The 13,755-nt window shown below is 44.5% G+C and overlaps 1 protein-coding gene across 1 annotated transcript; it reads left to right on the top strand.

Annotated features, from left to right (window-relative positions):
• The first annotated feature begins 5,915 nt into the window (after positions 1–5,915).
• Positions 5,916–7,591, top strand: LOC128297366 (WAS/WASL-interacting protein family member 1-like). Its single transcript, XM_053032995.1, has one exon. The coding sequence runs from the start codon at positions 6,511–6,513 to the stop codon at positions 6,907–6,909; it is 399 nt and encodes a 132-aa protein (XP_052888955.1). The 5' UTR covers positions 5,916–6,510; the 3' UTR covers positions 6,910–7,591.
• Positions 7,592–13,755: the final 6,164 nt, after the last annotated feature.

Genomic DNA, 13,755 nt, shown 5'->3' on the forward strand with positions numbered 1-13,755 from the left:
CTTCACGTCTGCGAAGAACCGACCGATCCCGTGCAGGGGTCCGTGTAGCGACCGTAGTGGACGGTACGATTGTTGCCCCGATGTGGCCAATCCATCCATTGGCGAACTAATTAGAAAACTCTCTGAGAATTGTACCGCACACGTGGGTGCCTCGCGCACACAGTGGGTGGCGGTATTGAAACTCCCTTTTGCTTTTGGGGCAGTTCGGGTCGAAGCGAATGCAAAAACGGGGCAAAGGGTTGTTGTTGTAAAATCAATCGATCGATCCTTTAGGCTAGACGGCAGGTGAAGCGTAGCAAGTGTGTTATACTTAGCCAGTGAGCTAAATATATCACACCTTGCGTGGAGCGAACAAACAACTGCCAAAGACTAGTTGGTGGGTTAGTGTGCTATAAGATGAGCCGGGCTTATCGTTCTGCATGTTGATGCGTTTAGGGGATGATTAGGGGATGGCTTTAGTTGATTTTCAATGCTATGTATTAAGCCATGCAGCTTCTTTTCTGGGCAGACTCTTTGGAATACTAAACCTATTTAATCAAACAATTCACATGAAACGTAGATAAAGGATGCCATTAAAGTTTCCTGCTCTTCCCTAGTACCCGAACCACACTGCTTGTCTAATGCATTGCGCAAGATTGCTGTTATCTCGCATTGCTTATTCATTGAACGTTTATCAACGCTAGCAATATTCCCGACACCCGAAACTAGCAGACCCTTTCGCCCGAATACGGCTGCAACTTTCTACAGACCGACAGCGTTTTCATGCTGTTCAACTATTAAACATACTACCGATCAAAGGTCACACGGTTGCCCCAAAAAGGTCGGAAAAAGACACCAGAAACACACACTCACGCACTCCACCCACCACGGTAGACTTCGCTGCAGCAGCCAAACCGTTGCTTCCGTTATCAGACAATTGATCAGCCAGCGTAACCGGAAGCATCACGCTCCAAAACTGCCTAAAACATACCCGAGCACCCTTCGAGTATTTGCACACCCTCCCCCAAAAGCAACGGCCAACTTTGCTTTTTTGATTTCACCCAAACTTCGCACCGGGATACCCACGGACTCATAAAGTCTAATGAAAACAGACACCTCGCCGGTGCCCGCGCCACCCGCATCACCACGGCCACGTACCGAATGCCTGGCGCTGCTACGAGATTTTCAGGCTGTCTGGGTCTGGTTGGAAATCGAAGCAAAAAAGAAGATAGGAAGGAAAAGCAACTCATCGTACAATAAACAACACTCTCGACCCCGACATCAGACAAATCAGCAAGGGATATTACGCATGGGGGTGAGAAGATTCGAGGCAGTGGCGGATCAGGGGTAGTAGTAAAGGAGGAGAATTTAAATCAAAAGAAGTACGGAACGAAATGAATAAAGAAAAAAGTTATATCCTACAGACACCTACACGGAACTTACATCAGCAACACCCGGCATTGGTTGAAGAAGGGAAAATTGTCCCTGTTTAGGCTAACGGGCAAACATTGTGCATTGTACTGACACCATAAAAGCAGTGTTTGATGATAGTATTCTGCACCAAACTGTCACACTTTCCAAACGACCGAACGATGGTTTCAAAATCGCTAAACGGACACCATCAATACACTAGATGCAGTTAAGATTTGTACACCTCCTTCCTGTATAGAAACAAGTGAACGTAATGTTGAACAAAGGCCTCTAAATATGCTACTAAAATAGGTACTATTTCTTCCTTCCTCGTTAGAAGCGAGCTGATTTTAGGGATCTTCACCGACCGTACTCGTTTATCTACCGGAACAGCAGGACGATTGTATGCTTAGCACCAGCGCTACTTGCAAGATTCGGCAGAAGGTTTTATCCATGGATGGTTTGGGATTCATTTCCAACCCGACACGGTACACTTGCACGATACAACTACTACACCCCACTATCGTTACGAGCGTGTCCTGTGCAGTATGCTGACGTTATCAGCGTCTGGACGAAGCTACCCCGCCACAAAGCCCTTTTTGGCTGCTTTGGTGTGGTTGACCTAGTGCTGCCTACGGGAGAATGCAGCCTGGGATAACGATTCGGGATAGCCACATGATTTCCGCACGAAAGGCTATCGGGCGGTCTCTTTTCCACTTTCCTCTATTCAGCATGCCGTCTCAATGTGACACAGTTACTGGAAAGCGTGCGCACCGTTCACTCCGCGGCACGGCTAAGGGAATTTGTAAAAGTGTGCCACCGGTGAAAATTAGAACAACAACACATCCCGTAACCAAACACACGCACCCGGCCACTCACACACACACACAGCTAGGACTAATCACACTACACCTGCACGCAAGCTCAGCGCAGCCAGCAGCAGCTGGTGATGCTGAGGGATGCTTTTTTTTTTCTTTGTATTGCGGAAACCCGGATGTGGTGCCGTTGCGCACTGTTCTCGCACTGGCGGGCACCGATGGCCGACTTCCGTTCGGTACGGTCGCTGTACTGCAACTGGCAGAGCTCGCTGGTCGGGATACGGTTGGCCCGATACACTACCACACGAGCAAGGATAACGAAGCGCGAGCTGACAATCAACGGACTCGGTCGGTTCATCCGGTTCGGCGGAGCACTCGGCCGATGGGAAATGAACCGGCACGAGGATATTAAAGGACATTTATATGCGATTAAATAACAACAGTTCATAACACCATGTGACTGATGCGATATCAATTGATTTGAATGCAAACATTGACTCGAATTTCGGTACTAGCATTATTTAAACGTACAAAAAGTTTGTTTGAAAAATTAATGAACTGTAAAAACAATAAAATGAATCAAAAGGACTGCTTTAATTTATAAAACAAATATTTGACTCTGTTAAATCATTTTAAAACAGTACAATGAAGTATTTCCATTCAGCTATCCACTTATTTAATTATGATGAAAAATAGTAGTTAAAGTACGAAAATTCTTTATCGAAATTAGTTACAAAACTGACTAATTGGAAGTAATTGGACAAATAAAAAAGGGATTAAGGACACTATTCCATTTAAAAACCTAACATCACTTTCAAATTCAATGAGAAAATTCACGAAGAAAAACGAATTATGACTTAATTTCCCTTAACAACCCTGAACAGTAGGCCGTTCTGCGTTTAAATGAAAGCTACAAGCCTTTTTACATCAATCCATGCTTTTGCCACAGCAATGCACCGTGCTAAATGTAGTGCAAATTCCGACGAACATGACTATTATTGCAAGACAATTTGCCGAACCCAAGAGCCACTTCGTGGGTGCGTTCCGGTCGTCGTTAAGCACGTGTCACCAGTATCTTGATTTTCCGTTCAGTGCTGCTTCCGCGAGGGTCGAACTGGTGCCGTTTCCAAACCGTATCGACAGATTCACCACTCTCGCTGCTTGCACGTCGTAAGCTCGCCTGCTTTCTCGCGCTTTGCTCCACAAATCGTCGTCACTACCACGGGAAAGCTTCACACACATTTCTCCTGTAAACTAACGCCACGAGCGCACTTGCGCACTACTGCAGGCTCTGCTTGGAAGTAACGAGCAAAAAAAAAGGCAAGGATATTTTGATAGACAGACGGTTTGCGTCGCCTATGACCCCGGAGCGTTAGAAAGAAAGCTGCTGGTGGTGTTTGAAATTTCGCTCCTCTTTCTTTCCGAGGTAAGCGACCCGTACGCACGCAAGGATCGCACGCTTCAAGATGAACTCCACCAGAACTCCGTTCGGCATAATTCATTCGTTCCGTGTCTGACTGCTCACGACCGTACCGGAGCATACAATACATCTTGCAACGGTCATTCAAAAGACGGTACAATTGTAATGAACACGCTAAACTTTCTCATTTGGGCGCTTGGACCGTTCCAGCAATGTAAATGAGGCTAGAACAACGTGCTTCCCCCAAGAGCCGTCCTCGCATTGCGAACCGACCATCAAAAGCTTGTCCCCAGCCTGAGATGACAGCATGCAGCGGATATACCACAAACAATGTCAAACGGTTGGAACGGTGGAAGCCAAAGGACAAAAACAACTCCCAAGGTCGTTGATGTCAGTGGTCAGACGGAGACGGTTGAGCTGTAACAACGTGGCGTCGATGGCCTTTCCTGTCGCAAGCGGGGCACGTGAATTCTGTTTCGAGGTCATGCCTTCGGTGACGTCAGATATTGACCGAACACAGCTCAGTTTTTAATGTTTCCCCCCTTTTATGGTGTTGTTTTGTTTTATTGTACGTTTTTAGTGATTGGTGATTACATTTGTTATTTTCAAAAGGTTCTATTGATGCGATTTTACGCTAACTTACGATATGTTTTGCATTACACTAATCAGTTATTCAAAACTTTTATTACAATTCTCGAAATACGAAATTATTCAAATAATGGATGCTAGAGAATTTCACTTATCTTGATGCATTATTTATGCCATTCCTGGATCAATTAAAAATAAACACAAATACACATAAAAAATAAACATAAAAATATATAAAAAAAACACATAAACTTTCAGGACAGGTCCTAATTTTAATATTCGCCTATCTCAAAATCGCGTAACTCGAGAGTCGCGTGACTTCGGAAAAGATTGTAAATAACCATAACTTACTTAAAACTTGCATAACATTCAGAACCACTTCAAAGTACAATGTACAATAATTTTCAAAATCTTATCCATCTAGAATATTCAAATCTTCATTTTCTTGATTATTGTTATTGGATTACACAATTTAAAAAAAATATCTAAATTATCCGTTGACCATCCATCCAAAATTATGTTTTAGAATAGAACAGAAATATGCCCAGAAATCTTACCAAACTACAGGAGAGTAGAGTTGAAAATAAAATATTCATTTCGTCGGCATGCTTTCACGCGTAAGATGGACAATCAGAATAATAGACTAAACGGAATAATAGGAAGAATTAATCACAACTTCGACTAGTTATGCTGTGTTCAAATCCGTGGATAAGCATTTGTTGGGAACGTGCACGAAGTAAAGGAAAAAACCAAACAAAGCTTGTCTGAGAGTACATCTTCATCCTACAAACTTATCATTTAATGATTCAGTTGCTTTACCCTGACATTTTGCGAGTGTGTGAGAGACCATCGCTTCCCGAAGCATAGCACAGCATAATGCAGGCATGTCAAACCAAAGTGATAAAATGCTCGCATTTCATGATATTCTTTTCCTCGTTTGATTTTAAGCTACTTTTTATGGCAAAATAATCATTAAGCTAATGGAATTATTTCGTAAATTGAAATAATGAACTCTAGCAAATTATTAATAAGATAACAATAATTCATTGTATTATGTTAAATTTCCATTTTTTTTTCATTTTCGTTTAACTCTTGTTAAGTTTAAGTGAAGTTAAAATAATATTGTAAATTAGAATTAAGCATTATTTCAAGACGTAAAGTGATTTTTTTCTCAACCACATTCGAGTTTGCCATGCCTGGCCTTCAGCGAGCATATCACGTAAAATCGTATTCGACGGTTGCGTGCAGCGTGCTGGCCAGCACCGTCGCTCACAACACGATCAACTCTCAAGTCGAACGGACGTGTCGTGTGCGCGCTCCGCTCGAAGGCTGTTCCGCGAGAAATATTTACACCCACCTACAACCGAACGCTCACATCGTATTCCGCCAAATACCGCGAGCGCGCGCGTCAAAGTGTTGAAAATAATTCCAACTAAAGAGAAAGCATCCGTGAATCCGTAGCAGGGGTGTTTTACGCAGAAGAAAAGGTGATTTAAATGCTGATTTAATTCGGTGCTGTGTTGGAGGTGTGGCTGCGTGTTGCAAACGTTGTCCAGCGTGTCGCGATTACCCACGGGACCGGCGATCTTGAAGAAGTCCAAAAGAACCAAAGATCAGTTTCTTTTTTTTTCCAAAAAAAAAAAAAGAACATTCCCATCCAGGCGCGTACCGATGGACAGTAGCATAGGGCAAAGTCCAGCGACATCTTTCAATCGTCGATCGTTTTCTTCGCGAATGGGCGTACCCCGCGCACGCAAGTGAATGCGTGTCGTCGATCGTGTCTATTTCTCTCCGTGAAAGGTATGCGCGTACAGCTTCCAAACGGCAAGATCACGCCGCAACGGTGAAACTTCGCCGATTAACGATAGAAAATAGTCGGCAGCGCGACAGGAAATATGTGAAGTCGCCGTGTGGTGTGTGGTGCACAAGAAGCAGAAAGGGCAAGCTTACCTCATTACTCATTAAAAGTGTGCCAGCTCAATCTACCCAAATCCCACCGAAAGAGCAACGCGTTGTGTGTTATAAATATATATATATGTGTGTTATTGATGTAGGAAATAAGGTGAAGGCGTTCTTCCGTGCCGTGTAGATACGATAGTGAAATTGGTTTGTGAATCAAAGTACAAAGCGAAGGTGTACAGTGGGTGCTGTGAAATCTCGCCAAGAGCTTATAGAAGTGGCATAAACCCACCGATTTCAAAAAATAAAACGTCACTTTGCTTGGCTGTGAGTGCATGCCCGCTTCCAGAGTGTGCCAAGTGAACTTCCCATTCCCACACCACACGACAAAAAACGATGACCATCGTAAATGTGAAACACCCGAACGTGTTGCCCCAACCGGCGGCGGCTTCCTCTGGCGGTGTCGGTGGTGGCATTAGTGGCAGCGGCAGCCTTACACACGGTGTGGGCGGCGGTGGTAACGGGCGTGCGGGTGGCATCGGTGGTGGCCGCATCAGTCCCTCCTCGAACGGCTCCTCCGCCTTCAGTAAGATGCGTCCCTCCGCCAAGCGGTGCCTGTTCGATACCCGGCCCGATCCGATCGACACCAAGCGGATATGCGACGAAAGTGACAAAGCCGAACGGCAGCGCGCCATCAAGCGGTACGAGTTCGATACGTACGCCTGCCGCAGTGTGGCCTCCTCGGCCAGCGCGTCAGCTGCGGCCGGGCTGCACCATCGCCACCATCACCAGTGAAAACCCACCCCCCCCCCCAGGCCCCTGATACAGTGGCTCCCAGAGTCTTGGACTAATTTTCCCGTGAGGCACACTAAAAGCGAGCCCGTCCGTCACCATTCACACACCAGTGTTCCGCGAAGTTCGCTCGTTCGCAGTGCAAAAGACGTGCGCGCCACCAAAAGAGTGCAATACCGCCAAACATCCGTGGGCTGTGTATAAGAAAAAAAAAGATATAGAGAGAAAGAAAGCAGGAAAGCATAAAAAAACTAGACAAACAGGCAAATGATTGACAAAAACTACAATGAAACAAGCAAACAAAACTGTAACAAACAGGAGAGAAGGCAGCAGTACGTAAATGTGTCTCCTTCCGTACGTGAAACAGTAACCAGCCAGCAGCGTTATGTCGCAGCTTAAATAAACCACAAACCATTCTACACCAATCCACAGGTAAGCTAAGGAAACAGAAAAAAAACTGCACATGAATAACGGGTAATACGATACTGTTTAACAAATTTTCCATCACAATGAGATGCATTTTCGCGCCAAAAGTGCATCTGTCGCGAGCGCAGTCTCAGCTGAACGGATGAGTGTGTGACACACCGCACACACCAATATGTGGGTGAACGTTCAAGCCGGATGGGAAAAGGGAAAGAGCACAGAGCCCTTCATGGCTTCGTCAAGGTGTGTGTGTTTTTGCGCCTGCTGACACCTGACGAAAAGGATGCGCGCGCAAAACGATCATCTGTGCATCGTCAAAGAGAGAGAGAGAGAGCTACAAAGGGTATCTTCGCTCTCATATATGTTGCATATTTTTTTAACGCATTTTCTTCTCGGATGCCTCTTGAATCAGATTAAATTGATAATTATTTAATGATAGTTGGTTTAAAATTCTCTTTATAAAAAAAAATTACGGGAAAATTTTTTCCACGTCCCCAACATACTTGGTCCATGCGCTTGCGCATGCATATATCAGAAATTCGCGCCCAAAATCGGGCACTATGTTGGAGAAGCGCAAGAGAGCAAAAGCAAAATAGCTCCGGGAAGTCCTCTGCGTAAAAAGAGGGAGAAAGAGAGAAAAGGTGAAATAAAAAATCACCGGTGACCTTCATTTTAAACTCACCCTGTTCACCTACACACCAACACCACCACCATTAGCCACCACCTGATCGCTGGAACCGCTGGAACACGTCATCTGTTGCCGAAAAATCCCGCCGAAATTCGTACGTACCTGTGGCTGGACAATGAGTACGCGCGCGCGCGCGCGCTTAGGATGAAACCCCGAAGGAAACGAAGCGGAAACAAAAATGGCGGTAAAACCTTTTCCAGCGCGGCAACCATTGCTGCCAGGGACACGGTGCAGGTCCCTTCAGAGCGATCGATCTTTTGCGCTTTCGCCACTTGCGAAAACGATCAGCAGAAAACACGTTGCATTCTGCCGCTTTTCGTTTGCATCCGTCTCGCTCTATCGATTTCTCACACGCACACACACACACACATACACATATACATACGCACAAAGGCACGCGCTTAGGGCGCGCACGCGTACGCCTGAACGGGATTTTCGGCGCGAATGCATTTTGCTTGACGTCACCACATTTCCCGTTCGGCATAAAATTGGTTCGGTTGTGCGCCGTTTTGAGGACATTTTGAGTGCTTTTTTTTCTTTTCATTAACTGCAGCTTTCCACGTGGAAACCCGTTTCAAGCTCTGGTTGAGAAAAATGTTCCCCAAAAAGAATTTCAGGCATGGAGAGGAGATTTATTGGAAAATTATCCAAATGTTGCTCTTGACCTTTTGCAACATATTTCTCCAAAAGCAGCGAGATACGAAACGAGTAACCGAATATCTCAGTCTCTTCCTGAATCAGCTTATCTTATCCCACTTGCGCTTATCCTTCTTCTCTCCCTTACGGTAGCCCTTACCATTCCGAGTGCATCTGTTTTAGTGCCAGTTATGCGCCAAATTATGTTTGCTTACACACACGCACACACACACACTTCCACCCGCAACCGCGTGGTCACGCGGGGAATTTTGATGATTCCGAAAACGGGCGCGCAAAGGTGTGTTGCGTATTCCGCGCTACAGTTTACGAGATCATTGATAGCGCCCGCGAGCTCAAAACCGTTCTTCTGGGCACATTTTTCTAAGTGTGTGTGTGGTTGCGTTTTGTGGCCGCTTTGCAAGCGTATTATGTAGCCACGGTGTCTGCCCTGTGCGCGGAAGAATTGGCGCGAAAAATGGTTTGTTCTCGTTCGCGGGTAGCTGGTTGCAGCTTCCCCGATCGGGACCGCTCCCCACGATCATCGTGGGGCAAAACCGAGGCAAAACTAATAATCACCTTCACTCTCTTTTTGAAACCCACCCCATCCCCTCTACAGCAATACTAAAGATTGGGGTGGTGATGGAGATGAGGCAACAAAAACAAGGTGTATATTTATACAGATGCTACACACTGGTCCCGCGTGGAAGGAAGCAAAACAACAGCTTGTTTCGTTACCAACAGTATGAAAATTATTGTTTTCGCTCCTCGCAAAAGGGACACCAAATGAAACGCGAAGAGGAAGCATTAGATTGCAATTGTGTTTGTTTTTGCAGCACTTGTGTTGTTGCTGTTGCTTTGAACTCATCAACGAATGGCACAAACACCGTTGCAAAGATGCTGAAGAATTCCGTTTTGCTCATGCGATCGTTTCAAGGTGAAGGTCGTACATTGAATCGGGGAGGTAACGGTCGATAAGAATGCCTACGAAATAAACTCTAATTTTGAGTGACAATAGAAACAAACACGAATAAAGTACCTCAAACGTCTTTAGTTTTTGGCAAACGCAATACAATTTTTTGTACCGTCGAACCCACCCCCAATGACGGTGATCATGTTGCACTACATCCATCATACAACATCAATATGCAATTTTGATTTTAAATCATACTTTTTTATTGGTTTTCGTTACGCTTTATGCTTGGCAAACTCGAACGCTTCTTGTATGGACATTAGCTAAGACCAACGCTACGACGACCTCATGTATCGTTTCCGGCTTGAAATAATAGACGCACCTTAAAAAAGTGCACCCCGTGCCGTCGACGAACGGATGCAACCATTTGAATCGCTAATTGTGGCAACAGCCCGACTGACCTTTGCACAACGCGAACCCGGTGATGGTGCTTTGCAACTAGTCCAAAAATAGCATTTTTTGAACGTTATTTTCCACTGCACTGCAGTCACGCAACTGCGTACGACGTTTGCTGTCGCAGTGACAGGAAGCGACGGTGATACAAACTGTGGTCAATTCACACTTTACTCCGGCGCTGATGAGCATTTTTATCGCAGTGATGATAAAAGGGGAAACAATTCCTACCTTTCATCGTCAAGAGGCAGCTCGTTTCTTTGTTCACCGGTAACGTATGCAGTGGACTGCATACAAAGAAACGATACGTTACTTAAAATGCATTTTCGATTTAAACATGTCGACGACACGCTGCCACTAATGACGACGACGACGACGATGATGGTGATGATGATGATGATGGACACTGTTTGCCATTAGTTTGCCGATGAAACGTGCACGATCGTTGGCACTTTACTCGCGTCATAAAATAAATAGAAATAAATTAAAAGTGTCGTTTAAATGCACTCAGTGGAGACTGCTCGTTTAAAATGCTCGTCTTGAGTGTTACGAATGACAACATCGCGAATCACTTACCGTACATTTTGAAAAGTAAACTTTTCATTTATAAAAAGTGGAAAATAAACGCATTACAATATTAAAATTTTCTTCAATTTCATTTTATTCACAAAAAAAACATTCTTTTTAAAGAACACACACAACACGGAAATGATCAAGCATTCCGCTTGCATCTGGCAATGGAGCATCGTTCCGTGTGTGCTGCTAAAGAGAACAAATAAAACGGAAGCCGACACTGGCGCGGTGGGCCACGGTAGAATGTGGACGGAATGAAGTCATGAACGCTGCGTTCACTTCACCCTTTATGACCAACTCTTCCCTTCACTGCACAAGAAACCCGGCGGCGGAAAGTTGCAGCTCGCGATGCAACCGATGACTTTTACACCTCTTGTGGAGTAGAGGGAACTGTTTGTGTGTTTGTGTTTATGCGTTTTTTTTTATTTGAGGTGGTAAATTAATTTAAGAACAGCGTATTTCGCTCTCCGATGGACGTGGAATGGTGCGATGTGCGATGATTGAACCGTTGGCCGAATTTTGATCAATTAACGGCGCCATTGTGTCGCCTTCTTGAGCTTGAAGAGGAGCCATTCGTACATATTGGGAATGATTGTTTTTAAAATTGGATTTCATTTAAACTTAAGTTACTTTTGTGTGCATGGAAGAGCAACCGAAGAGCTTAAAATTATTCGAAGTCTTCAAAAAAAAAAGATTTGGACAAAGATGTTGTTTGAAATAATCGCTCAATAAATGTTCTGTTCTGATTCGTGGTGGGATTAAAAGGAATTCGTATATTACGAGCTGCTATCGAATTGGAGAATCGTTTTAAATTCTGCTAATATATAAGAGACGACAATTAACGAAGAAACGGAGTGAAAATGAGACTAAATAATAAGTATATAATTCTTCCAATGTTATGAGAGAAATACGCTAACAAATATTAATCGAATTTACAAAAAAAGCTTAAAATAATTAAATGTACGACGAATTAATAATCAACGAAGAAAGTGCTTCATATTCAATTAACCTTCACATAACTTTTAATGCAGCGAGGAAACAGTTTTCGTGTTTATATCAAATAACTTAACATCACGTAAGCTACCGAAAGTAGCAATTTCTATTCTATCCACAAGTTCGCCCACAGCTTCAAACCAACCAGTCGGCCACAATTGTCCAGCAGTACGTTTGGGTCTAAATATCTCTACTTTAAACTGCACAAAAAAGCTGGCAATACTAATGATTGTAAGAAACGCTATTCCACTAATGAACGCAGAGGTAGGCAATAACTTTAAACAGTGCAACCTAGCATCGGAAACGTGAGCAATTAGCAGCCCACTGGTTCATCCATGCCCTCTCTCTCGGATACATTATTCCTATCCGCATGCAGGGCCATCATTAATGCAACACTTTTCACGCGGGAATGCACTCGTGAACACACACCGAGCGGGGCAATGTGTAGAAGCTTTTTGGAAGTATAAATTTGTGTCCGGGAAACGGGAAACTGGACAATGCACGGTAGAAAACTTTACTTCAAACTCGTGGATGCAGTTGCTGTGAGGATGTTGCCTTTCAACAAAAACGACCCCAAAACCAACCAGCCGTGCAGACGGCAAATATTTTTCGGACCGCAACTGCAACCGTAACCGGAACGGAAAAACCCAGAACTGTACCGGACAGAAGAGCGATGTTGCCTTTTCCTCCGTGTTAAGACAATAAAATATTTAGCTGTGACACGGCACGGAACCACAGAGCTGCACTCATCGAAGGCGAATCCCCGCTAACAGGAGGGCAAAATTAATGATCCAATTCGTTACGGGGGTGTGTTTGGGTGTTGCATTTCCAAGTGGCAACATCGAAATGCATCATCGAACTGATTTTCAGAGTTGCATAATGCATGGCTCAATATTAAGCGACTTCCGGCAGGTATGCAACACCAGCCCCAATACTATACCTTCTTCACAACTCCCTCCGTTTTCGTTTCTGCTTCGGCCCCATTGTGTTCCGCCTGCGAGCGCCGTACAACGCTTGTTAAATAAAGCTATGCCGTTCGCGCTTCTCGTGGTTTTGGGAGTTTCGGTTGAATCAAAATTAGGGAGGGCAAAGTTTAGCATATTTTTGACATTTAAATTAACCCCAGAAGTAGAATTATTCATTTGCCCTCCTTTCATTCACTGTTTTGCAAATTATATTCCACTACTGAGGGTTTTTTTTTTGGGTATGTGTGTTTTTAAGGTTTTTTTTTGTAAGGGATCTCGGTTTTCTTGGTTAAATAAATTTGTTGAAGGTGTTTAGAATTTATTGGTGGATCGCAGATGTCACATCTGTTTTAAAAGCCATAGGCAATGCAACACATCATGATGCAACCGTTTAATTGCTCCGATCCTAAATAAGGTTTTTTTTTTCATTAAATATGCTGATGTTCATCAGAAAAAGCGAAAAAAAAAGAAAACAAACTCGTAAAGGTAATCTTTACTGGTCACCTTTAACACCTCTCGGTCCAAACACACAACCCAAAAAGAAACGTGTTTTATATGACTCCCCTTTGTGTGTATCTCCATTGAATGGTAATACGAGACCAAGATCCGGCGAGCGTGAAAAAGAAAACTGCATCCAACATTTAAAAAAAAAGCGCGCGCGCACGCGTTGGCAAACATTTTTTATTTTGCGCAGAAAGGAAGAACCGCGCGAAACAAGAACGGCGAAGGTTACCTTTTACGCCGATTGCTGCACGTCTGCTCTAATGTTCGCGGATGGATTCGCGCGCGCATCACCCCGCAAAAGGACACACGCAGCACACGGTCGCCGGTGCGCAGATGGAAGGCTGGCTCGCCATCTCGCCATCGCTTGTAGCACGCCCCTTTGCCGTAGCTAAGGAGCTCGCGCCCATCATCGTCATCCAGCTGACCGAATCGGGGGGAGGGTGGTTGGCTGATATATTTATGTCTCTCTTCTAAGGTCTTTTCAAACGTGCACGCCCTCCTCGTCGACTGATCTCTATACACGCACACATATTCTCATTTTGCTCCCAGCTCCACGTCGTGGGGTGGTGATAGTAGCAGACATTCAAACTGCCCCCCAAAAACTCCCCATCGCACCAAGAAACTTGAACTCTCTGTCTGTATAATATATGTACAGCGTCTTGTGACCGTATTTTTGGGGTGTACGGAAGCGAAAAGGGGTGTTA

Source organism: Anopheles moucheti, chromosome 2 (assembly GCF_943734755.1).
Source record: "Anopheles moucheti chromosome 2, idAnoMoucSN_F20_07, whole genome shotgun sequence".
NCBI lineage: Eukaryota > Metazoa > Arthropoda > Insecta > Diptera > Culicidae > Anopheles > Anopheles moucheti.